We start from the raw sequence: 25,747 nt of genomic DNA, 5'->3' as shown, positions 1-25,747 counted from the left end.
GCGTAGGGAAGACCGCGGTCCGGGGAGATCAGTGCGTAAGTAAGCAGGGTGCAGCTCGCAAAGAGGTCCGTTCACCGGTGTTGGTCACAGCTTTGTGTGGTGATGAGAACACATACATACAGAGGTCTGTGCTCAGATGAGGCGCAAAGGATATGGCAAATACTCAGGCTGAGCTCGGTCATCACGCAGCAACCATCACAATGTCAAGAACTCTTGCTTCGCCCTTTGGTAACGTTATTGATGTAGGGCGTAAAATGCTTTTGAGTGGATCTGAGCTTTCACGTCGTCGAGACGACAGCTGAGCACGACGAGTACCACAGCAGTCAAGACCGGAACAGGATCGTGTCCAACATCAAGCCTTGCTAAGTATGGTCACTCATATCGAATGAACGACTGATTCTTGAGAAATGCTCTTTCTGACACCATTGATGACTCCGGACATCCCGAAACTCGTTCGTCGCGAGTGTCAAGGAACCCCCGTTCGGAATTCGCTGCCACGCATCGTCTTATTTTCGCGACTTCCTTCATGTCAAGCACTCTTGATTGAAAGTCGCATACGAGTGAATGAGTAACTGCAGACACCATACAGTAATAGCCATGATCGGATTCCCCTCTCTTGTCAATAAGTACTCCAGGTGACAGTTCCGAAGAGGATAACACGCCACCACTATACTGGACAGGGTTAATAACCCCTGTGACATACCCAAGCTCTCATCGGATGGTCTCACTCGCGATGAAGGTTTGTACCACTCTACCCAATGATCATCACATATCGCCTCTTTGTGGAGAGGTAATATAATGAACTGGAATCTCTATGTTTGTGAGGGATATGCTGCATGACAACTGAAATACAGCTCTGTACGACAGAATAGCAAACGCAACGAGCATCATCAACAACCCATTTCATTCCAAGAATCCTCGGTCTCGCTCTTGTGCTCGCACGAGCACTCCCTGCTCTGGCGGACGAAACTCTCGGAGGATGTTCCTACGATGTAGTAAGTGGTGTGACGTTGGATAATCCTCCCGAAGGCGGAGGTGCCACTACCGCTAACGAATGTTCCGTAAGTCGTACCACTCAATAATGACGACAAGTCCAACTCCAACATGGCTAACAATCAATCTTGTTGCTGGGATATTACTCACAACGAAGGGAGATGCTTGATGACCTCTTGTTTGCCCGGTCTCGGTCTAGTCGACGGTACTTGTACAGCTGGGAACAACAAGGGGTGGTAATCCGCCTACACGTTTTGGGCTCTGTGGTTAAATTTATAATCTATACTGCGATGCATCTTTCATTTGGTTTCTCCGGAATTGCATGTTCAATTCTAGACGTGCCATGGGGAACCCGAAGCCCTGTAACGAAATGACAACTGTGTATACATATGATGCGATTATTGTACGATGTGTTCCCCTTCGACCATACTACAACTTGTTTTCAAAGAAACAATCTTCCCCTCCAGACCTCTCCCAACACAAAAAGACTCAGGCAGATCAACAGTTGCCCAGTCGAAGGAGGAGCAAGTTCGACGAGTGGAAGTTGTATTTGGTCTTGAGCCGCTCGACGCTTTCTGGGTCGTTGTGAATACTGCAAGTATGATCAGCTTGAGTAATCGTGCCAGGCCTGTGGTCAAGACATGGGGGACACGAACCCATCGAAGTATGTCGCGCCGAGCTACATTAGTACGTCAGCACACTCCGCCATTCGATATACCAAAGAAAGTTATTGTGACTCACCAAGGCGTCAGATTTTCGATACCCCTCCATCAAGCTTTCAGAGAGTGTCAGTTTATCATCTTGACCACGCACAAACGGTCTACGAAACGGCTCACTCAAAGAAACCCATTCGTCTCTTTTCAAAGCTGTGGAACATGTCAGAACGCAGCTCTCCGGGGAGGAGTCCAAATTTAACGAGGACATACTACTGTTGTTCCACTACCAGTACGAGGTCTTGTCAGCACAAGACACACCTGAGCCCGATCTCCGGCGATGTTCTCAAGACTCACTGATTCGTACGGCTCGGGGGTCTGAGGGGAACAGTTGTCAGTTGACGATCCATGATAATCATCGGAACTTGAGAACTCACGCATTTCACCTAACTCATCCACATACACTATTGCACGTCAGCTTCCTTTTTGGCCTTGCCCAAGGTTCAACAGCTCACATGGTGAGGCAAAGAAATCGTATCTGTATGCAGTACGTCAGCGTGGAGAAAATCATATTTGCACGACAACACATACATGGCAAACAAGACATCCTCGCATGTTATACACTGTACTCACAATTCCGTCAGTCACACCGTACTTTGGTCAAGGTGGGAATGGAGCAACACACGCACCATTCGATTTCGTACCCTTATTGACCAGCCAGTCTCCACATGACCCAGGTTGAGTTCTTCAACGATAGGGGATGTAGCAGGTTGACCTCGTTCTTTGATCCCTAGGAAGAATCGTGAGGACGATCATCTTGTGTATGGTTTCATTGGGACCATGGGTGCAACGCGAGGACTTACATTCCTATTTGACCGACAGGTGACAGTGCTTGAGCATACGGTACTTAGTCACTTCTATATAATTTGACCGCTCACCGTTTCAGTGTCTAATCCGACATCGTGGTCAGTCACACATGCAGGTTGTCTCAAGATGACATGACTCACCATCATAGTCGACCCAGATAGCAGCGAACATGGGATGCTACGACCAATAACCCTGACTTTAGCACCACCCTTCTTTCTTTCCATCCTTTCGCCACCTATGATCTTCCAGTCCAGTTGAAGATGTATGTACGCACCTCTATAACGTTCCAAGCAAGATACTTTGCATATGGTTTTGGATCCCATGTTCGGAGTTGGAGAAGAGGGTGGATCTTCAGCGGTGTAGGAAGTTGAGCGGCTTGGAGGTATGATAACACCTAAACAAGAAATGTGAGGATGAGCAGTTGTTAGAGAGAGTCGAGTGGTAAAGGAGACGACAAATTGATGAGGGGAAGTGAGACTTACTGGGCCATATCCGGGACGACTGTAGACGAGTCAGTGATCATTAATGCACGAGTCGCAAGATACGTACGACGGCTTGAAAGGGCCGATTGTAATGGCTATACGACCGATATGTCAGATCGGAGCAAACACGGTGGTGATTGGGACTTACCAGCATCACGGGGATTTCCGACTGGTATCGTTGCCATGTTGAGTGTTGTGTAGACCTAGTGTATCAGCAGAGGAGAAGGTGATAGGTTGTCTGATCAGTCAGAGCGTAATGTATTAATGGTGAATGGACAGATGATCAGCGGCAGTGGAGTTATTGAGGGTGTGGAAGAGTGTACGGAAGATAGAAGGAGTGTTGTTGTTGATGATAAAGGGAGAAGTCAGTATCCAAAACAAGGTCGAGTAGAACGTCAATCAACCTAATCCAACCAAAGGGGTCCTTGCGAAGATACAGGGCGTCAAAGGAAACAGCGATCATAGCCCGCAATTGGTATTCCAAGTCACTTTGTCATAAAAGCGAATATCCGCAAGTACATTCTAGGTTCTTCTCGTGATATACATCAACTTCTTGAACATTGCCGTACTACATGGATGCGACATTGGGTTATAGGCATATGCGATACAGATATCTAAAATAGAGAAACAACAACAACAACAAAGTTCGCGTCAATCGAGCTGCGAGTGTTGAGTGGTCACGTGTCCTCGGTGCGGACCGGTTCCGTCATCCCGGTCAATGAATAATACGACGAGAGGACGGCGAAGGAGGAGAGAAGGAGTAGAGATGGATATCTATCTCCGTCGTGCATCGTCCTCTCTTCACTTTATACTTGGATTGCTTCCTCCGCTTTCATCCATCCATCCCATCTTGCAGGACTTCCGGTATCCACACCTAACGATAATCCCTTCTCTTGCCATATCGACCGACGCCGATTCTATTCGTCGCCCAAGATGGAGTTATACATCCCCCCACCATCCTTCTTCCCTCGAATGCTCCCACCGAAACCGGTGGTTCCAGCTGTCCCCATCGTACCTCTTCCCGATCTACCCGAAGTTCTTCACGCGCCCGAAGGTGCCTATCATCTCAACCCGGACTTGTTGCCCTTCATTGGTAATCCTGCTCATCCGACCGCCTTGGATGTACAGAAACAGAATGCTGCTTCGAACGCGTTTCTCGGTGGGGCAGCGGGCTTCATGGCTCCTCCTGGTGGACCGGGACAAGCTGTACCTACCGGAGCGACAGCGATGAGTTTTGGATCGACTATCGTCAATGGACAATCTCAACCTGCCTGGCCTGTCAAGATGTCTTTCGTGAACGTATGGTTCGCTCCCAAAGCAGTAGGAGGTGAACGAGGAGGGTTCGGCAATTTGCTTGGAGGAGGGAAAGGAAATAGCGGAGCAAGAGGAGGGGATGGCAGTGGTGGACCAGATTACAGTCAACCACCTCCTATGACAGGTTACGAACCGAGTATCTCATCGGACAGTTCTTCACCACCTCTATCGGATGTTTTCTCCCCACCGATGGAATTCCCCATGTCACCCGTCCCTCAACAAGGTGGATCGAAACGAATGCCATTTGGAAAGGGACAAAATAGTAATAATAGCAATACAAACGCATTACCTAGACCGAAGAATAATCTTAGATCGTCAAATTCGACTTTTGTAACGAGACTACAGGCGTTGGACAATCTGCCAAAGGTTCTGGCGGAGAAAGCTAGAAGTGGTACAGGAGAGTTCATTAGATGGGGTTTCTGGAACTTGGGAAGGACGTTTGCCTGGGGCGAGGAAGGAGGAAAGGTAAAGGTGAGCATTGCGACAAAGAGGTGATGGGGTCATGTGGATTTAACTAATAGGTTTGGCCTCATCCACAGGAACCACTTGCAAGGGTGACCTTCTCGCAAATATCCACATGTCATGCTGTGTCCACTTATACGGTCAGCCCGGAGCGAGTGGATATCATTGTTGGCTTTGCCTCGGGTGACTTGGTATGGCTCGACTTTGTGCTTGGCAAATACACTCGTTTGAACAAAAGTGTAAGTCAAATGGCGTGATCCTTTTTGAATGCGATGCTGATCGTTTGTTTCTGCCTATAGGGTGTTCTGAACAACACCGCTGTACTCGGGGTCCACTTCGACCCTCGCCAACCACACCATTTCATCGCGCACTTTGCTGACTCCACCATCCTCCGCTTCAACCTCTTCGCTGAAGATCCCGCCAATCTCTCAACTGCCCAAGTCAAGCCTTGGGAAACCTACCTGAAAGACGAACAGGCGAGACTGTCCGCTTCGACCTCTCGAGTCGCCATCAACTCGAGTACTGCTGGGTCTACAAAGAACGGTAGCAGTGAAGCTGGAGACAGCGAGATTTCGGACGAGTTGATCAGATGGAAGAATGAAGATTGGGCATTGTTGTCTCCAGAGAACGCGAGGAGTAAAGACAAGGTCACAAGCATATGGGCAGGGAAAAATCCTATTGCTGCTGTGAAAATTGGGAAGAGTAAAGTGAACTGTGAGTATGGTGAAGGAGGGTAGATCAGTCTGGAGCGTCGGGATGCTAACGAAGACTGAACAGCAATGACATATTCTCCCGATGGACGATTCTTGGCTGTAGTGTCAGAGGATGGATGCCTCAGACTGGTAGACGTGGCCGAAGAGCAGTGAGTCCTGTTGTAGCAGGACTTGAGATGGATTCTGACGTATCGACCAGGGTCACCGATACATTTGCCGGCTACTTTGGCTCTCTCACTTGTGTAAGTATGATCCATCTTACTTGGTTATACTCTTTCGCTGACTTCCACATCAGATCGCATGGTCTCCCGATTCTCGCTTCGTTGCCGTCGGCGGACAAGATGACCTCATCACCATCTTCTCACCTCGAGAATCACGTATCGTCGCTCGATGCCAAGGTCACTCTGCGTTCGTCACCTGTATTTCATTCGACCAATCCCGTGGAGAATCCAGAGCGTACAGATTCGCCAGTGTGGGAGAGGACGGCAAGCTTATCCTGGTGAGCTAGTGAACCTCCTGTTCCCTAGGATTTAGCTGACGGTAATTCGTCTGTACAGTGGGATTTCTCCGCTGCTGCGCTTCAGAGACCAAGACATCATCACTCGAATTCGTCGCATCACCGCATAAACGGTGCGGGAAGCACGTTGTCCCTACCTGGTCACTCTAGATCGCATCTTCCCCTTGATGGGAAAACGAGCAACTTCCACCCGGCTCCGCCGCGGAGTGAAGTGGCGCTACTCCAACCCGTCATGGTAAGTGCTTGTATCCCTTCTTAACCAAGAAACTCATTCATTTGTGACGGTACTCATTCAATCACTCTTTTAGGCCCGTATCGTCGAAGGGACTATCATCACTGGCGTATACATGCTCCCTCACGCTGTCATCACCATGTCTCGAGCAGCTGTATGTAAGATTTGGCAGAAACCTCCAAAGAGCGGAAACACACACAGACCGAAGGGAGCAGGCAATGGTGGAGGTGCGGGTGGAAGAGAAGGTGGTAGGGAGAGACGTGAGAGGGAAAGGGATCGGGAGTAGGTGTCAGGGAGGATGTAATCGTTGTACTTGTTGCTTGAATGATCTGATGTATATCTTGATATTCGGAGCTGTGTATGGACTGGTATAAGCATGTCAAGCCACGAGGAGCCATGGCGGCGATCCTTTCTTTGGGCACGGGGCGCTTGGACCTCTTGTAGCAAGTTTCAGCTTTAGCTTGAATGTTAGTGCGTCGTTTCAGTGTGAGTGTGTGTGTGTGCTCGATCACTACGCCCGTTTATGACGACAATCAGAAGGCTCGAGCGACAGGTGTGAAACAGAGAAGCCCGATGCGCCGCAAAGCAACAGGGAAGTAGTACTTGTGCACCGTTAACCCTTCTTCTGCTCTTCTACTCCCAGTACTATCCTTCCACCACATTTCAGCTTTAACAAATATAACACGCTCAGATACATCAGGACGACAAGCAAGAACAACTTGGCGATTCACGATGCGATTCATCACCTTCTGCACGCTTCTTCCACTCTTTGCCACCGTCGTTGTCAATGCGAATGGGAATAACCTCGCTCCTACTAAAGTTGCTCGACAAGGTGAGCTTAACTGACAGTTGCGGAACCAAGCTTCCTCCTCCCATTCTTCTGGCCTCATTGGTGGATAGGCAAGGGGACAACGTGCGAGGTGTGATTCCGACGATGACGCGATACTGATCACCTCCTCACCTCACCCACAGACCCCTCGGACACCCTCGACATCGCCAACAGTATCACCTCCCTCTTCTCCGAAGCGACCTCTGGCGCCGCCTCCATCTTTTCCGACCTCACCTCGGACGGCGTCTCCATCTTCACTGGAGCGACATCTCTCGCTGAGAGTCTCGCAACGGCAGGATCGAGCGAAATCTCTTCTTTGGTCAACAGCGTCACGAGCGCTCAGGAGAGTGTGTTGAGTACGGCGACTAGTCAAGCTTCTAGTCTGAGTAGCGCCGCCGTCTCGAGTCTGAGTGCGAGTGTGTCCGGTGTCAGGTAAGTCTGTTAGCCTTAGAGCAACATTAGCCGTTAGTAATTGCAACTGATTGGTCTATTCGCCACTGTATTGTGTGTCTCTCGATTGTAGTGCCACGGCGACAGCGACCAACTCCCCCTCTTCAGCAGGCGTTGCCACACCTCACACCGCTATGGACATCAATGTCGTCGTCCTTGGACTTGGAGCTTTGCTCGGTGCCGGAGCAGTCTGGTTCTAATCGGTAAATGTTCATGTCCGAGTTACGAGTTACGGCGTATGGGATGATGATAGGACCGAGAATAGCGATGATAGGCTATACGCGGGGCGCGAGAAGTATGTAATCCCCTGTTTCGTTTTATGTTCATCCCACTATGTATATATCGAGTATATCACATTTGTCGTTTACAAGTTGATTGCGAATTATAGCATTACAGCATTACAGCATTTGCAGCATGAGGTGCAGATCTACGGGTAAAGAACGAACAGCGGGTGACAGCCAGAGATCGTTTGTTTCGGCCCGGTGGTAGGTTGTGGAAATAGGCTGTATCATGGTGTGACGCGCCTTTTCGAATTCCATCATTTCATTCCAGTACGTCATTGTTGCGTTGCGCAAGTGCAATGGTGCAGTGGTGCACCACACTTCCACCATACAGGTTGGCACAATCAGAGTTGTTGGAATAACGACGAGATGGGGGTATATAACATGCATCAGAGGGTTACTAACTCTTTTTCCTTTTCTTTTCTCTTCCCCCTCCTACCAATCCAAAATAGATTTATAAAAGTTATCTCATCATCCAAACCAAAACCAAAACCAAAACCAAAACCAATACACAAAATGAAGGTCGCCGTTCTTCTCGCTCTTATCCCCGCTCTCGCCGTGATGGCTGAGCCTGCACCTGCGCCCACCCCTGCTCCCCCTTCCCTCCAATTCGGTAAGGCCCTTGGTGCTCGACAACGTGAGTGAAACAGTCGCCTCTTCTTGCCTCTTACCTACCATATCGTGCAAATCGCCTTCAGTCCGACTCTCTCCCCCCGCCCCTCCTTCATCCCACCGCATAAATCAACGTGTTTTGTTCGTTCATCGTACGAGAGTATAGACTGATCTCCCATGGGAACCTTATATAGTCGGTTCGCTCATCGGTGACGCCACCTCTGCTGTTGGCAATGTCGGTGCCTCTGTAGTCGGCCAAGTCACCTCTGGAGCTGGCGGCGTCGTCGCTTCTGCTACCAACGCCGTTGGCTCTGCTGTCGGTCTCGGTGGATCTAGCTCTGCTGCATCCGGTGCATCCAGCGCTTCTTCTGATGCTTCTAGCGCTGCTTCCGGCGCTTCCAGTGCCGCCTCTGCTTCTGGTTCTTCCGCCTCTGCCAGTGGATCCGGTGGTGCCGCGTGAGTAATCTCGATCAGCCGTTTCCAAGAAAGCGAACAGATCCTGATTCTCGTTTCATATCTTATAGATCTTCCGGTGCTTCAGGTGTTGGTGCTGCTACTTCTGCTGCTGGAAGCGTCGCGTGAGTCTACCCACACTACACTACACCCCTTGTCGCCACTGACTCTTGTCTTCTTTTCTAGTGGCGCTGCTACCTCCGCTGCCGGCGCTGCCACTTCCAAGGCCGCTTCCGGCGCTGACCGAAGCCTTGCCGGACAAGCCGGTCTCTGGACCGCTCTCGCTGGTGGTGTCGGACTCGCCATCGGTGCTGGTCGAGTTTTCGCCTAAACAAATAGTGGTAGACACGCTCGTTTCTAGTTACGTTCTTTGAGAAGGCAAAATGGGAAGAAGTTAAAATTAAGGGAATTGTATCAAAACACGCTGTGTGATTTAGCTTGTATCTTGTCATATCTATGCATCTTGTCATCCATCTCCAAGTTGTCTATCTACATGAATGTAACATCGGACTGGGATATACAGAGGCGACGATAGAGGCTAAGTTGCCAAACTTTATCTGAACCGCCACGAAGCGACACTGCGACGCGTCGAGAATTGATGATGGTGACCTTTTGCGATAACAACGAAAACAATAACAATCCAGCTGGATATCATCATCACCGCAAACCTCAATTGCTCAGCTCAGTTTAGCCACACACATCACAATTTGACCTCCTTACCTTCCATATATCCACTAAGCCATCAACAGCCGCCATGGCATTCGCCTCTTCGTCCCGTCATCTCCCACGAGAATCGACGTACCCGGTACCTCCTCCGTCCGACTTCTTAAATGCCCTCGAAGATTGTGTCCAAGCGACCGAAGCGTGTACGAGGACATTGCAGCATGGTATCGATAAGCTTGAACCGGGTACGAGGGATCTGCCGAGATTGACAAAGGTTATGAGACATAAGCATGTGAGTGGGGGGTCTGTTCTTGACTTCGTAGCGATTACGGTGCTTGGGATGTACACCACGGGGTTCCGGATCAATGGTCCATCCCCCATCCATACATCCTCCCACGTTCTCCGAGGAGGGTAGATCGGAGTGCAGTAGTGCCCTAGCAAAGATCTCGCATGGCTGCGCTCGAATCATCTTTGCGCGCTGAAAAGAGACTGACTAAACCCTTTGTTTCCTACTCACAGCACTTCCTCGTACTGCCCGAACCGACCATTTCAGCACATAAATCGGCTCTTGCCACCTCGCTCGCTCCGCAGATTGATCAACTGATCTCAAAGGCAGAACATATGGTCGAATCGGAGAAAGCAAAGGTTGCGAATTTGGAAGAGAGAGTGAGTCCACTCACTTCCAGTTTTACACAAAGCGCTGTGCCCACCCTGCGCTTTTCACTGCGCACTTTGGGTCACAAGCACCGTACTTAGACACGCTGTCTCGTTGGTCTGGATGAACGTGAGTCTGACGAATTTGATGATACTATCACAGCTCCGGATCCTTGAATCTGCTCGTCTACCATCCTCCCAACCCCAAACCACCAAATCTTCTCTCCACTCTTCTACATTCTCCTCCCTATCTTCCAACGATACCAACAACAAGCAAGAAAAAGACACATCATGTCAGATCGTCGATCTGAATATGAAAGATCTGAGTATATTGCAAAGAAAGAAGGTTATGGCGTTGAAGCAGAAACGAGAGCGGTTGGAGAGGGAGATGACGAGGTTGGGCGTTTAGGCTCCGTCGTTCGCGTTTGGGTTTTTTGGGATACGCAGGGTAGACTAGGTATGTATTTGTACAGTATACGTACCGGCGCTGTTCATCATTCGCTATCATTGATCATGGGAAGCTGACTCGACTGACTGGATGCTGCATTCTCGATCTTGCTAACGACAACAGATATTCAGAAACCACTATCCACTGTATTATCATCTCACGGCTGACTCCGAACAGCACTGATGTCTTATAGGCAGAACTGATACAATCCTGACATACGTCGTGTCAAGAACAGCCACCATTCTCATATGAAACCGGGATTGTGCGAATGATTGCATACTATGCTACGATGTCTGTGGTGCGTGAAAGAAGCTATGACTACAGTATATGGACGACATTCAAAAAACCCTAACAACAATGAGAAGCCGGAAACCCAAATGACCGTAACAGGCCGAAAGAAACGCTCGTGAACCCTAGTGAATTTATTTGATACAACGACCCTTTGAGAGTCTGAATCCTCGTTGACAAGACTTGGCGATACATTGACCTTGATTGCACGTTGCAGAACCGTAGCTCACCCCTGGGGCGGAGTTGCAACTAAGGCAAGGACGGGGTTAGCATCAAAGGTGAACTACTCAAGAGAGGTGAAGACTACTCACTCTTTGCCGAGGGGCGCGGCTGGTTGACCGAAAGTCTTGTAAGGACAACCGCCACACGAATCGGTAGATATCGAAATATCGATACACTACGCGATACGAACGAAGAATTACGATCAGCCATTGCTACTGACTGAGGAGTTTGTAAGTGAAAGCAAAGACTCACCTCGTAATATTCCAACGATTCGAGACCTTGTACCAAACACGGTGTGAGACCGAGCGGACATACTGATGCTGCTTTTTGCTTTTCGTGTGTATCGACCCGGTTCTTGTTTTTCCGTGAAGGTTGGATAGTGAGTGAGCTTGTAAGTTGTTTTTGTGTGTAGAGCTGTTGGTACGAAACAGAGTCAGTTGCGGTCAAGTATTTTTTTCCCTTGCGTTGGGTTTGTGCATGGCAGGCTAAACCACTTACCCATTGCGAATCAGCACTGCAGATTGCTGATGCTCCGATATTGTAAGGTGTCCCACAACTACACTTGTATCCAGTACTCGATCGTGGCTACGAAGTAATACCCATCAGCGTCGGGCGGGGATCATGACACCTATGCGTGGCGTGGGGCACTTCACTCACGTTGACCTCAAATACCGCCGCGGGATGATGTAAACATCTCGTCAAGCATTCGTCCACACTTTCCACCTCCATCCCTTCGGGTCCACCTAACAGCTCGACCGAGTCCACACATCCTTCTTCCATGTCAAAAGGCGTATCGATCATCCTCATCTCGACGTGATCTTCGTCCGCGCACGAGTCGGGCGAACCGTGTTCGATATCAATCGAAAGAGGGTAGGAATTTCCGCAGAAACATGACCCAAAGGGTTTCCAGAGCGCGTAGGTGTATTGCGTCTTCTCGGATGAACATGTTGACTATAAAGAAATGAAAGAGGTATCAGCGTTGGACCATCGCATTTGACTTGGGTGATAGTGGTAACACGACAAGGCGTGGCATGGGATCAAGGGACCCAGTGACAAGAGACGGTGCAGATGAGGGCTCCATGATTTTTCTGTCCCACCTACACAGCCGTGGATGAGGTGAGAAGGATACGATCGAACTTACCTGACAATCGTTCATGCTGTACTCTGAGCTGATGTGCGTATACCCATTAGGAACGCCGTCGAAACAGCCTGCAAAAGCACTTCCAGCTAATGCCACTCTCGACGCCGTCGCTGCGCCTAGCAAGATCGTAAGGATGGTGATCATGCTATTGTGGCAGTCGAGGAAGTCGGCGCGATAGGATTGACGGGCAAGCAAGTAATGATAATCGTCGAGTTACTGATATGTTATGAAGCCAAAGAATAGTATGTGGGGCCGAGGTGTTAAGTGAGACAATGTAAAGCTAGATCGACGGACTACGGACTAAACAAACGGACGAGTCACCGTATTACTAACCAACCAACCAACTAACTAATTGACTGTGCAATTGGGTGTTGTCTAGTCTCCCCTCGGTCTATGCGTTACTCATATATTGACTGTTCTGCTCAACGAGCAATGTCGCGCTGCGTGTCGGGAAAGCTGAATCGAACAATAACAACACGAACATGACCAGGAGACAATTCTTGAGAAATACGCTAAACTTTCACATTCACCCGTTGATCGACCGCAATGTGCGAGTTCGCGTTCATGTTCGTGTCCTCTCGTACTGCACAAGAATAACATAACGAAGCGAGCAGCAGCACAGCGCAGCGCGGCGCAACCTCTTGGCCCTTTCGTCTGGACATATCATCGATTCTTAGTCACGAGTCACGTTTCACTGACTGCTTTGTTACCTACTGTGGCATTTTGAACAAAGTTTGCTCTTAGCGTATAATTGTCAGACAACCTCCAGGGTTCTTGCTCGATTATGATGAGGAGGATGATCGTTACGTAGCCCAGGTAAAGTGTCGTGCCGAGCCACCGAGCTGCGAGTTGCCACTTTGTTTTATTAGTGTACCGTAGAAGAGCAGAGGCATTTGTCCAATGTTCCAGAACAAGAAATAGGGGAACGGTCGGATAACCGGAAGGAATGCAGGAAGGAAGGAAGGAATGTCTGCGTACATGTGTACTGTGCCGTTTAATAAACCCTGAGAGTACTCGCAGGCCGTGCCAGAACTACTACGGAAGATGGACACTGTAGTGTCGTTCATTCCCATCACCATTCCAATTCCAAAGGAAGATAGTTGTACTGTAATAAGCTTCTTCTTGGAATTCACTCTCGGGTCCGGGTTCCTCTCTCCTCCTTTACTGCTTTCGTGGAGAGTCCCGGCGAGTGGTGAGTAATAAGACGTGTGATTATGTTATGGATGCGCGTTTGAGTTGGTTATGGTGACGTTAAGCACTGTGGATTTAATTATGCTGGCTTGGCATTTCGTTGTTTACAATGATGTGTCTGGGGTGTGTTCGTGTCGTGTGGACGGACCGCTGCACCACAGTGCATTAGGTATCATGTCTCGAATAGCGAGGGCTCGCTGGCTCTCGTTGCCCTCGTCAATCGCACATCAACGTACTCTATTCCCACACTAAAAATCGCCACCCTGTACGGCCAGGTGATGGCTAGACTGGACCCTTTTCGTTGTCTTGGAACTGCGTGGATCGGCGTAACTGCCCCGCATGTCTCCGTGCTGAGTCGTCTCACCTGGTATCGCAAAAGAGCAAAGAGCTCCATACCACATACACTCACACAACTATACTCATAGAGGACATGGCACGACATGATCTGATGTGGAGACGAGGCCAATGCACAGACAGATATACAACTACCTCCGATCTGCACCAAGAATGATTGTGGATAATAAAGTTCATACCTCTTATGCGAGTGAAAATGACTCCTATAATGCCGAGAATATGCGTAAAATCAAGCATTTCAAGCCACGATTCCCAAGTTACCCCACTACTGGCACGCCGCTTACGTTGTCACTTCCCAACCGGGGTTCAGTTTTTCCTTAGGTGGACAAACGCCACACCGAACTTTGGCCCTGAGTGAAAGAAACTAGGGGGATGAGCTGCGGTCCGGAGGATAGCGGTGCGGTGAGGTGAAAATATACGGCCGTGTGGCGAAAATGGTAGAACGAGCTTGGCAGAGCTCGAGTGCTCGGCAGGGCATCGCTGTACAGTAGCGCTCTTCGTTCCAATGGTCAACCGAGGCGGACTGTGTCGTTCGGACACGGGTATGTCGCAAGCTTGACTTGAACACGTACGTCGAGACGTGCTGCTTGTTGATACGGTACAGGCATGAACCGCGTCGTTGTCGCAGTCATCTCGCTAAGTGCAATTTGCGTTCCAAATGAAGAGGTCTGTTCTCCCTGTATAACCTCGTCATGAATATTTGTGGCAAGCGAGTGTGAAGGATTGCTCTACCATCCTGAAGTAACAAACGAGATGTGTGAATGACATGCAGAAAACGCATTACTACCGGTAAGTGGATGTTACGGAACGTATGCAGGTGCTATCATATGGTGAGCTGGAACAGGGCGCGAAGACTGATATTCATAGTCACGCGTTGAGATGAAATGTCAATCTCACGACTAAGCTACCCACTCTTGCTGCAGACCTGATTACAGCTGAGAAACGTTCCAACAAACTGCCATTCTATCCATATGGAGTTCAGTTAACATACAAGTGTGTGGCTAGAATGGCACAATTAGAATGGTGTCTCGTATCGGCTTCATTGTGGCACTGACACAAGTGTAAGTTACTGGAGGTATGCAGACGTCACAAATCAAAAGAGTCGTTGATGCATTTAACGACTGTGTCATTATTCCCACACCGTAGATATCTCAATTTCGCCACATTGTAGTCGACTCGCATCTAGGCGGTAAGAACGCTCCTTTGCTGTCGCAACTCCCTCACACACAGGACACACGCCCCTTACCGGACAGCGACATGAAGGAGAGGGTATCAATGCATCATGCTTACTACCAAGTGGTACCTGTGACTCTTGGGATGCTGATGATGGGGTGGAAAGAGCTGTAAGAAGCAAAATGCATGCACTGCAAAGACGACAATTCTGACGGGATCAAATTTGGTTGAAGTGTCTGGTAATGGAGGGTGCCCGGTGTGGAAGGGAGTGACGTCGTTCTGTAATCGTGTTTCGTCCTCTGTGAAATCGTATGAACGGTTACTCTCAGGGTATGGGAATGGGAATACCAAACGCGTTTCAGTATCGCTAGGTGACGTTTTGGAAGGACAAAGGAATCGATGGATTTGGCTCACATCGTAAGACGTCCAACGAGCACACAACGATATCTAGGGAGAGCATGAAAGGTGACTTGACGCAAACTAGACAAGCGTTTCATTCCTGTTTCACATTGCATTGAACCTTTCACGTTGAAGGCAGGGGAGAGATGGGCAGGTCATTTACCTCTGTCCTACAGTATGGGATCGCCCTGTACTTAACGCCACAATTTCGGTCTTTGAATGAGAGCCTGTCACCCTACATTGATTCTGTTTGTTTCTACTGATGCCTGCATTACTCTGCCCTTGAGACAACAGACAACACATACCATCATCCGGAACCGTTCATCATCCAGGTCAAAACACTACCTGTGAATGAACTTCTGCTTTTGCTCAACACACCAGTACGTAGTACGTGATTCACTTTTGACATTGGACGAGACCTTGTGCTGACTGTCGCTATAAGTTGCCACTGTGTCAATAGCACAATGAGTGAAGATTATCCATGGTCCGGTATCATTCAAGGCTTGCCGCAAGAAAAGGACCTAGCTCTCGAACCTAGAAAGTCTCAGAAGGACGCTGTCCGGGTCGCCAACTGGAGGTTCAGCATTTTCGGGGTACATAACCAAGTGTCTAGATCACAGGGAATCAAATATCTCCTAGAATGCCAGTCTACCGCAGCGCACCAATGCCTTTCCAAGAGCAGTTTGGAACACCTCAGGTCTGTTCGAGCCCGCTATGCACTCTTCAATGAGGATTACAAGAAGTACATTGGTTCCGATGATTACGCTTATCTCACCGACCGGTCCGTTGAAGGTTTTCCCCGTTGTCGGAACGCTCCTGCTCCTAATGAAACTACACAAGTCAGACAATATTCCACCAGAAATTCGGAGCAGCGATGTGCAGGTATGCAACCATATCAAGTCAAGATGCGTACTATAGGAACGAACGGAGAAATGGGGTATACCCTAGATCACGATACCGGGTTAGCCCCTTGCCGTAGCACTGTGAAGTACTTTGAAGATGGGAGCTGTGATGGTATCGTGGTGGAGAGGAGTATTGGCGACCTTTGTCCAGAGACGGTGTTGTATTGCTCCACTGCGCATGCGTGCGAGGATGAGCATTTTCATAGATCGCAGGCCAGGAACAGCAAGATCCACATCTCATTCAAGATATCGAAGCCAGATACCACACCATGATGATGCCGCCTTCGTAGTGATGGTATGGCCACAGGGAACAAGCCAATTGTCAACTTTCACAAAGTCTTCTTCACTTTCGTACCATACTTGTGTCCCCCTGCGGTCTATTCACAAACACTCGGTGTCACACCTCGAGAACGCATCAGGCGTGTGTCCTTTGCTTTCCACCCTTTCCGCTGTTCTTTTCTTTCAGTACATCCCACTTTTCTCCTTGCCATTTGAGCGCCGTGGTCTAACTTAATCATGTCTCATGCATGTCGATTATCTACCAGTTTCGAAGACTGTACTGCAATGCCCCAAGTCGACGACAGCAGTGATACCAGACGCCATTGGTAGTTGTACGCTGATCCTGCATAATAGCCACTCATCCGTTAACGGATCCAAACAAAACTGCGAGCTTTTAGTCTATCTGGTCATGTATGTCTCTCTTTGCTTGTTGAGCGATCTGCTTCAAACTACAACAACGTAAATACCGACACCGACTATCATGGTAGCAGAAGCTACAATACCCAGCAATCCCGAGTCGTCCCCGACCTTGGTACTAATCGGGCGATAGCGAGCCTCGCTTCGCGTATCTGACGGGACGCGGCACTTTCTCGCTTCTATGGCCGTGAATGTTTGGACCGATTTGCACAAAGCGTAGCTGTGTGTTGGTGTCAGTCACAAACATGGCATAGGGGAAGGGGGTCCTTACTGCTCCATTGATTACAAGTCAGAAGTGAGGCAATCTACCAGTTAGTACGAGTGCGGATGAAAATTGCATTTCTGGGTCAAGTTGCGAGTTCGACGTTAGGATGAGGGCATGAAAGGGTGTTCATCACATTTCAAGCTATCAGTGAACAGGTATTAGACACATCACATCGCAACGCAATAGTACAATCGCTGCATAACAACAGTTCACTTCGGTTCAGCCTATTGCGGCGCCGCGGCGTCAAACACGGTTTTGTTGCCAGCACCAGGAGCGGCAGCAGTTGTTGGGGCTGTGCCAGCAGTGTAGCCTGTTGTAGGACTAGGCACAGGGGCATGGTCACCAGTCGCAGTCGGGACATACGCTTCAGCTGGAAGACCGGACTCATCGAGTCCCTCGGCAGCTATTGCATCAATGTGTCAGCTTGATTGCGATGATGAGGGAGGTTGAAAATAGGATAACTCCATCTTCGGGTAGGGACAATGGGAGATAGAAAGTTGGTATACTACATACCCTCAATGATATCGTACATGTCGGATGCGATCTCTGGAGCGGGTACTCGTCCTCTACAGTAGTCGCACAGAGTGAGCCAAGCTACCGACGAACTGAAGTACATCGAGTACTCACGTTAGGATATCGGTAGAAGATACACTGCTCCCGTAGAACTCCTTGTTCGCATCCTTCCTCTCAACCAGGATCGTTCCGTCCAAAGTCAAGCCCGCAAAGAGACCTAAAGTAACGGAAGCAGTATCATTAGCCATCACCTCGGGCTAGTTAGATACCACCACACACCTTTTGATCTAGAGTAGCTGAACATCGGCGCAGGGTTGGCGAGCGACGCTGAGACTTGTCCTCCAGTACCGATAGGACCCGCAGCAGCCGAGATCCCACCTGAGGAGGGAAGATGAGTGTGTGTTCCTGCTGAGAGCTATCAACCGAGGCGGACTGTCACTTACCTCCGACAGTAACGTTTCCACCTCTTGAAAATGCTTTGACAGCTTCATCAGAGTTAAGAACGATGACGACTTCGGTCAGGTCTAGGCTGATGTGTCAGCATAGCACACTCATTCGATTGACCGTACGCCGCAATAGACCATGATGTGCCTCGTACCGGAGCCCTTTTACGCTCGGCCCCGTTGGGTACTACGGTGGGTGACTCTCCAACGGGAATGAAGAAACCTGTAATTTGTACTCACCTGCTCCAATCTGAAGACCCCATCCTACACCTGCTGTTGCGATACAGCTTGGAGCGCTCCAGCTCCCGTCAGGCAATCGAGCGATGACCAGACCTGATCCAGCTTTACCGGAGAAAACGAAACCCGCTTTGATGATTGTGAAAACGGCGAGACCTGAGGGTGTCAATGTATGTCAGCGTGAGTTGAGTTACTCGACCGTCGATCTGGGTGGTAATCAAGGTCAAGGAAAGGTGATTATGACAGCGAGAGGAAGGAGGGAGATGAGGTGAGGAGAGAGAGTAAAATTGCTGGTAGGAGAGCTATTAGACTCACCCTTTGCTCGTTGCAAGACAGCTTTGGGAATCGAGTTGAGGGCAGTATGAGGATGTGTTGGGTCGGCTAAGCATACAACATATCAAATCAGCTCAATGTCCACAATCTCAACTTGCTTCCATTGCAACCCGATTACCATGGTCCACTCCCAGAAGACCCTACTGGGTCCAGCTTCCCTGTTCATCTGAGAGACACTCACCCAAGAAACTTCTCAAGATCTTGGCAGCCTTCTGTGATTCTCCGGGAAGTGAGAAGGATTGGATCAAACTTGATCCGCCCTGTGTAGCTCGGGTTTGACCATCCTTTATGCAAAGAAATCAGCTTGCGATCGCACTACCTACTACCAGCAACTCGACAGGGAAGATAGTCACGCAGGGATAGTGGGCAACTGATGGTCGAGCACAACGGGGAGGGATAAGGAGTAGAATGCAGACAGATAATTGAACATCTCAACGACAGGCCAGATCAAGAAAGGAGTGAGTAGGTGGAGTGAACGGGTCATGGCACTCACCTTGATGGCCGCTTGAGCTTTGCCTAGAAAGCTTCCGAATTTGTTCTGCATGGTCAAGGTATGTATGTGGACGCTATGGAACAGGTTCTATTGGTGTATTGGTGTTGGGTAATAGCAAGTTGTCAACAATAGAGCGATGTGGTGTCAAATGAGAACGACTGAGACGAAGTGGAAATGCGGTAACCTGCAGACTTGGCGGGATGAGTAACGTCATCATTTCATTAAGATTCCACCCCCGGCTTCCTTATCTACAGACGTTGCGGCAGCCTCTCGTTCTAAAGCAACGTTGCCTATGCTATGTCTCTTGCCTGCTTTGACGGGCACACCAATGCTAATGTAACAAGTCTCGCTCAATGCAACTCGCTCAATGCAACGTGCAACCTTGCTCTTTAACTAGTCCGATCAAATCTGCATTCGAATGCGTTACTATGCGAGAAAAGAGTCTGAAACAATAATCTTTCAAATTAGAGGGAATAAACAATTCGATTGGGTTGAAACGAGAATGGAAGGCTCGCGAATCATGGATGAAGAGAAGATTGTGTGAGGGGGATGCGAATGATGAAGAGTAAGTACGGTGTAAAAGAAGGAGTAAGGGAGGCGGATCTAGAGAATGGGGTAAGGATTCACCAGAACTGCTACAAGAGGAATCAAGAAAAGGAGTTTCGAGACAGTTTGGCTACATATGTAAGCGAAGTCGTCAGACGACAGACGCTTATGCCGCGGGCCTGGAGTGGGCTCGGGTGAGAGCGGCACCGGATTGCTGAGCCTGGATGCTCGAGAATCTAAGGAAGAAAGAGGAAGATCAGTGGCAGTTCACAGTGCTTGAATGATGTGCCAAGGCATGACTTACCGTTGGAGCTCGTTCTGGGACATGGAGATCTTGGCTCCACCTCGGAGTCGGTTGGCGGCTCGGGAAAGGAAGTTGGTTCGGTTGGAGTACAAAGACTCGTGTCGGGAGGCAGTCCTCTGGAGACGCTCACCGTTCTCGTCGTGAGTGGCGGCCGCGGCAATCTTGCGGGCCTTCCTCCTCTGGAGAGCGGCGATAACGGTCCTCTTCATAGCGAGTTTGACCAAGTCAAGAGGGAAGTACCAGACAATGTTCCAGATCCAAACGATACCAATCCATCCACCAGAGATTCCGCTAACCTGAGTGAAGCCCCAGTTACCGAAAGCGGCGATGATGGAAGAGATAAGCTGAGCCAAACAGAACGCAAGCATGAGGGCAACCGAAGGTCGCTCGGTCCATGAGGGTCCGTGAGATCGAGTGACGAAGATAAGAGCCTGAGAAATGATGGCGACTTGAAGGTAGATGACCATGTGAGCCCCGTAGTCGTTGCCCTTGTAAGGAACGACACCGAACTTTCGCTCGAAGAAGTCGGTCTCGTTCATGACAGCGTAGAGAGCAATGGTAGAGGCGGAAAGGTAGAAACCGTAAGCGATACCGTAGGCGAAGACTTCGGCAAGGTCCCAAGAGTCCGGGGTAGTGGAAGGAAGCACTCGGTCGAGGGACAGAGTCATGATAGTACCGTCGTTAAGAACAGCGATGATCAAAACCATGAACGAAGGGAAGTCGAACTTCCAGACGAAGGCCATGATGGCGAAACAGACGACAATTCGGATGGTAACGGCACAAGCGTAGATTGCGTAGTTTCTCATACGTTGGAAGATGACTCGAGAACCGTAGATGGCGTGAACGATGGTGGAAAGTCCGGGCTCGGTAAGAACGATATCAGCGGCACCTCGAGCAGCGTCGGTGGCACCCTCGACGGCAATACCGACGTTGGCACGAGAAAGAGCGGGAGCATCGTTGGCACCGTCACCAGTCATAGCACAAAGGTGACCAAGACCTTGGATACGCTTGACAATCTCGAACTTGTGCTCGGGGAAGACACCAGCGAAACCATCGGCGTCCATGATCATTTCGTCGAGGTTAGCGTGCTTGGAACCAGCCTCGGGTCCCTCCTTGAGAACCTTAGCGGGGTACATGTGGTCACCAAGACCAAGTCGTCGACCGGTCTCCTTGGCAATAGCGAGCTGGTCACCGGTAACCATCTTGACCTTGACACCGAGGGCCATGGCGTCGTCGATAGTCTGCTTGGTGTCGGATCGTGGGGGGTCGAAGATAGAGAGAAGACCGACGAGCTCGAAACCGTTACCTTGACCTTCCTTGTCGTCACCGAGAACGTCCTCGTGGGCGACAGCGAGAGCACGAAGACCTCGTCGAGCGAACTCCTCAACATCAGCCTCAAGTTGGTCCTCCATAGCGTTGGTCTTGTTTCGGGAGCAGAGTTCAATGATAATACCGGTCATACCCTTAGTAGCACGCTTGAGTTTACCACCGTCACGGACGTCTCGGTAGGTGATCTCAGTTCGCTTGTCAACAGGGTTGAAAGGCTTGAAGTCGAGGAGCTCGATGCCCTCACGAGCGAGACCGGGGGTGGCGAGGGTACCGACAACACAACCGTCGATGGCATCCTGGTTCTCAGTTCGGGAAGCGTAGGCAGCGAGGAGACAGACACCCTCGACGTCCCAGGTGGAGTAGCACTTGACATTCTCCTTGTCGATGGTGAGCTTGTTGGTGGTGAGAGTACCGGTCTTGTCGGAACAAAGGATGGTGACACCGGCAAGCTCCTCAATAGCAGTGATACGGGTGACGATAGCCTTGTGCTTGGCGAGTTGTTGAGCACCGACAGCGAGGGTGACGGACAAGACGGTAGGCATAGCAATGGGGATACCACCAATGAGCAAGACAAGGATGTTGTTAAGACCACGTCGGTAAGAGTATCGGAAGTCGGCGTAGAGAATGAGGATCTCGAGGAGGACAAAGATACCGATGGAAACGAGACAGAAAGTACCGATTCGGGCAAGAACCATTTGCAAGTGACCGACCTGGTCGTTGTCCTGACCAACGAGGGTAGCGGCACGACCGAAGAAGGTGTTGGGACCGGTAGAGATAACGATACCCTCGACCTCACCCTGCTTACAGGTGGAACCAGAGAAACACTCGTCACCGAGCTTCTTGCTGACGGGAAGAGATTCTCCAGTAAGGGCAGCTTGGTCCATGCTACGCAATAACGTCAGTAAAATGACAGACAGCCGAGAACAATGTCTACTCACGAAACATCAATGGCCTCGGTAAGTCGACAATCGGCAGGACAGATATCACCGTGCTTGAATGCAATCAAGTCTCCAGGAACAAGTTCGGAAGACTCAGTCTCCTTCCAGGCACCGTCTCGCTTCACCCTAGCCTTGGGGGCAAGGGAGTCCATAAGAGCCTTGACGGCGTTACCAGCGTTACGCTCCTCGACGAAACCAATAGTAGAGTTGATGAAGAGTAAAAGAACGATACCGACGAAATCTTGCCAATCAGGGGGAGCACCACCACCGTTGGAAAGAGCGATGGCGACGAGGGCAGCACCCTCCATGACCCAGGAGAGAGGGTTCCACATGAAGGAGAGGAATTGGAGGAAGACACTGAGGCAGGTCGTCAGCTTGAGTGGATTTGTAGGTCGAACTGGGAACACTCACTTCTCAGACTTCTCCTCGAGCTTGTTGGGACCGAAGATACCAATACGCTCGTGGGCCTCGGTCTCGGTGAGACCGGCCTCGGTACACTGAAGGAGTTGGAAAACCTCCTCCATGACGACATGCTCAATGTCGACCTTGTCCTTGTCGTACAAGTCGGAAGCAGTGAATTGGATCTATAAAAAGAACACCGAAAGCCAAGATTAGGGATGATCCAAACAAAGGAGGCTTGCTGACCAAGAGCACTCACGGTGTTCATGTCGACCTTGGCGTGGAGGTCACCAGTCTTCTCGTGCTCCATCTCCTTGTACTCTCGCTTCTTCCTCTCGGGGGCCTCGTCAACCACTGATGGATAGATTACCGAGATTAGCGGGAGTCGAATACGAAGAACCCTGAAAAGTGCCACTTACCAGGTGCATCACCCTGGACTTTGTTCTCGAGGGAGGACTCCCTACGACGAGCGAAAACGTCAACATCACTGCTAACCATACCATTATACAAAGGATCGCTACTCACTTGGTAGGAACCTCCCCGTGGTGACCGACTTTCTCGTTGTCAGACATGTTGGTGGGGTTGTTTGGCGAAATGAATGCCTGAGTGGGGAGTGTTTGTTTGTTTTGCGGTAAGAAGAGGGGGGATTAGGATTGTAAAGTCTATGTATACGAGGTATTAAAAAAGTCGCCCCAGCTAGATGTCTTTAGCTGTTTGCGGGTGGGCTTATCTAGTTTGGTTTGTTTAGACGAGGCTGGCCGGGGAGATTGCCAAGGAAGCGGATCAAACGATTCTGATTAGAGGGGGGGAGGTTGTTTGGTCAGAATGTTACGACGATCGTCGCTTTGATATTCGAAAAGAGAAGAGGAGGGGGATGTAAAAAGAGGAGAGGAGAGAAACTATATGAATTAATTGGTTGGTGGAAAGGAGAGAAGAGAAAGAGAAAAGGAGATGGATGGGTTGGATAATATAGAATTAGACAGAAGGAGAGAAAAAAAGGAGCTGGGTCATTTAGATACGCAGGTTGTTTAGATTAGTTTGGGGGGGGTTGAGGGGAGGGGGAGCAGTCTCAAGGGCAATGGCAAGGGAAAGAAGGGGGGGGGGGAAGGGGATACGGTAGCTTTGGAATGGGATTGGTTGGATGGGATAGGTTGGACTGGTTTGCGTTGGCTTTTGGCTTGGGAGCGGTGAGCGGTGAGAGTTTTGCACTAAAAGGGCTTTGGTCGAATAACAGGGTAAAACGAGAGGGAGATTATTTTATCGGTTTCGCTTCGGCGCTGATTGCCAACCAAATATTACCATATTACAATATTTACTCCAACCAACGGGTCCACGGTGGTCCATGGGATTTTCGAATTTTCGAATCCATCGTGAAAACTCAGGGTCTCTGGTTTTTCACGAGTCTATTTGGCGAGTTTTTTTGGTCGGATACGGGTGTGTGTGTATGTGTATGTGTGTGTATGATGTGTTCTGGTTGGTTGAAAGGGGATTGCCGAGTGTGCTGCTACTGCCAGGATGTGAAAGCCACCTACTACTGAACTCGATGTCACCTGTTTCCACAGAGTACTACTTGCTCTCCTCTTGCGCCTTCCCTCTTCCCGGAATTACGCTTTCTCGATGACCATGACGGAATTCGTAGTTCAAAAACCCTGAGTTTCGATTCACTGCCCTGATATACAAGTACGTGCCGAATCTGGTTTACCGCCCATCCGCTCATCTCCGTGGCATCTTGATGTAATAGGCTATGGTACGTATCCCTGTTTGCTCCAGCAGAGCATACCGTATCAATCTATAAGCGGCTCCGCCTACAAGAGAGTATGCAGCATAGATCATCGCTAGTTGGTGGTGCGGTCACCGACAGTGGTTTCAACGTCATCGTCGCCGAAGATACTCATGCATGCGCAGGCTATTCTGTGACTTGTGCTTGTTGTTTGTCTATCTCATTGCTTCCTGATTGCGAAAGCGATGCATCTGTTGCCATGCACGTCAGACATGTCGGTCAACAAAGCAAAAAAAAACACATGGCATGGCGTAGCTTCGCCGCGGCCGGAGTTTCGTTTCGGACCCAGCTCAATGGACGTGCTTGCTCATGCATCGAAATTCCCCCTTTTCCCCTTTATCTTTCCCTTGACCAAATTGCAAGCCGCCTCTCTATTCTTGGATTTTCAATGACCACGCGGCATTTGCTTTCGCTCTCCCGTCTCTTCCTCCTTGCGGCAGTTGGGCGTACTGAGAATTCACTAGTAGCCGCCTATTGCTATTCAAACCGCCGGAAATACAATATTCATAACGTCATAGAATGGGAGATTTTTGTAGACCATGCATCACGCACACGATCAAAGGTAGCCTCCGATCGGTATTGCGTTTTGCTTATGTGCGTGCTGCTTGAAAGCCGTGCTAAGCTTGAGATCGCTCCTGCCTCGCTATGATCCCGTCACCAGGAAGCAGGAAGAAGAGCACAACTCCCCGGATGTTCCGGTATGAGAAAGTCACAGCGCTAAACCTCACGTTTCGGATTATCACCCGGAGAGAATAACACAACGCAATTTCGACTGGGTAACAACGAGCAAGGAACAGAAACTACACAAGTCTAGGCGGTTAGTTACCTCGTCCGAGGCTGGTTCAAATCTCATGGTCAAAACGTATTATTCATGATCATAATCAGGGGAGAATACGTTTTTGTCCGTCCGCGGACCCGTGCAACAGCTGATACCGACGCTCTTCTCCGAAACCTCCTCGGTATTGCGATGACCAATGTCCAATGCTGACGAGGATGATATAAATGATCTTTCGTTATCAGTTCAGTTGATTGTAGCGGACTATGCCACGGATGCATTGTACTTCACAGTTAGTGTACATCGATGTCGCAGCGACTCGCAGCTTGGCTTCTTTACGAGTGACCTTCGATCAAGACCTTCTATTGCCTATCAGAGATCTCACGTCATGCAACAAGCGACC

At 49.7% G+C, this 25,747-nt stretch overlaps 8 protein-coding genes and 1 non-coding gene across 9 annotated transcripts; 4 read left to right on the top strand and 5 right to left on the bottom strand.

Moving 5' to 3' along the window:
* Positions 1-1,491: 1,491 nt before the first annotated feature.
* CI109_103213 (uncharacterized protein) lies at positions 1,492-3,180 on the bottom strand (the record flags this gene model as incomplete). The annotated part of the gene is made up of 15 exons (XM_032001598.1): positions 1,492-1,585; positions 1,650-1,672; positions 1,735-1,768; positions 1,830-1,859; positions 1,920-1,932; positions 2,004-2,024; positions 2,084-2,110; positions 2,162-2,184; positions 2,238-2,269; positions 2,336-2,436; positions 2,654-2,690; positions 2,788-2,907; positions 2,996-3,014; positions 3,063-3,090; positions 3,144-3,180. 15 exons carry the CDS (start codon positions 3,178-3,180, stop codon positions 1,492-1,494), a joined length of 639 nt encoding a protein of 212 aa, XP_031864488.1.
* Positions 3,181-3,928: 748 nt separating this feature from the next.
* CI109_103212 (uncharacterized protein) lies at positions 3,929-6,519 on the top strand (the record flags this gene model as incomplete). Its single annotated transcript, XM_032001597.1, has 8 exons — positions 3,929-4,780; positions 4,849-5,010; positions 5,071-5,485; positions 5,549-5,633; positions 5,684-5,726; positions 5,780-5,983; positions 6,042-6,236; positions 6,310-6,519. 8 exons carry the CDS (start codon positions 3,929-3,931, stop codon positions 6,517-6,519), a joined length of 2,166 nt encoding a protein of 721 aa, XP_031864487.1.
* A 446-nt stretch (positions 6,520-6,965) lies between these two features.
* Positions 6,966-7,712, top strand: CI109_103211 (uncharacterized protein; the record flags this gene model as incomplete). Its single annotated transcript, XM_032001596.1, has 3 exons — positions 6,966-7,065; positions 7,206-7,494; positions 7,586-7,712. The coding sequence occupies 3 exons, from the start codon at positions 6,966-6,968 to the stop codon at positions 7,710-7,712; spliced, it is 516 nt and encodes a 171-aa protein (XP_031864486.1).
* A 597-nt stretch (positions 7,713-8,309) lies between these two features.
* Positions 8,310-9,189, top strand: CI109_103210 (uncharacterized protein; the record flags this gene model as incomplete). Its single annotated transcript, XM_032001595.1, has 4 exons — positions 8,310-8,430; positions 8,600-8,861; positions 8,930-8,983; positions 9,045-9,189. 4 exons carry the CDS (start codon positions 8,310-8,312, stop codon positions 9,187-9,189), a joined length of 582 nt encoding a protein of 193 aa, XP_031864485.1.
* A 423-nt stretch (positions 9,190-9,612) lies between these two features.
* Positions 9,613-10,584, top strand: CI109_103209 (uncharacterized protein; the record flags this gene model as incomplete). Its single annotated transcript, XM_032001594.1, has 3 exons — positions 9,613-9,813; positions 10,041-10,187; positions 10,339-10,584. 3 exons carry the CDS (start codon positions 9,613-9,615, stop codon positions 10,582-10,584), a joined length of 594 nt encoding a protein of 197 aa, XP_031864484.1.
* A 461-nt stretch (positions 10,585-11,045) lies between these two features.
* On the bottom strand, positions 11,046-12,418 carry CI109_103208 (uncharacterized protein; the record flags this gene model as incomplete). The annotated part of the gene is made up of 6 exons (XM_032001593.1): positions 11,046-11,160; positions 11,223-11,308; positions 11,386-11,547; positions 11,632-11,718; positions 11,791-12,084; positions 12,275-12,418. The coding sequence occupies 6 exons, from the start codon at positions 12,416-12,418 to the stop codon at positions 11,046-11,048; spliced, it is 888 nt and encodes a 295-aa protein (XP_031864483.1).
* A 4,654-nt stretch (positions 12,419-17,072) lies between these two features.
* Positions 17,073-17,180, bottom strand: CI109_103207. The gene has a single exon (XR_004236734.1). It is a non-coding gene; the product is annotated as a 5S ribosomal RNA (ribosomal RNA).
* A 298-nt stretch (positions 17,181-17,478) lies between these two features.
* On the bottom strand, positions 17,479-19,324 carry CI109_103206 (uncharacterized protein; the record flags this gene model as incomplete). Its single annotated transcript, XM_032001592.1, has 9 exons — positions 17,479-17,657; positions 17,768-17,820; positions 17,882-17,984; positions 18,047-18,145; positions 18,211-18,291; positions 18,451-18,603; positions 18,763-18,828; positions 18,962-19,064; positions 19,274-19,324. The coding sequence occupies 9 exons, from the start codon at positions 19,322-19,324 to the stop codon at positions 17,479-17,481; spliced, it is 888 nt and encodes a 295-aa protein (XP_031864482.1).
* Positions 19,325-19,985: 661 nt separating this feature from the next.
* CI109_103205 (plasma-membrane proton-efflux P-type ATPase) lies at positions 19,986-23,361 on the bottom strand (the record flags this gene model as incomplete). The annotated part of the gene is made up of 7 exons (XM_032001591.1): positions 19,986-20,055; positions 20,124-22,337; positions 22,391-22,747; positions 22,802-22,974; positions 23,049-23,143; positions 23,209-23,249; positions 23,315-23,361. The coding sequence occupies 7 exons, from the start codon at positions 23,359-23,361 to the stop codon at positions 19,986-19,988; spliced, it is 2,997 nt and encodes a 998-aa protein (XP_031864481.1).
* Positions 23,362-25,747: the final 2,386 nt, after the last annotated feature.

This window comes from Kwoniella shandongensis, chromosome 5 (genome assembly GCF_008629635.2).
Source record: "Kwoniella shandongensis chromosome 5, complete sequence".
NCBI classification, from domain to species: Eukaryota; Fungi; Basidiomycota; class Tremellomycetes; order Tremellales; family Cryptococcaceae; genus Kwoniella; species Kwoniella shandongensis.
The sequence above is the reverse complement of the archived record's forward strand: the minus strand, read 5'-3'. Positions and strand labels throughout refer to the sequence as shown.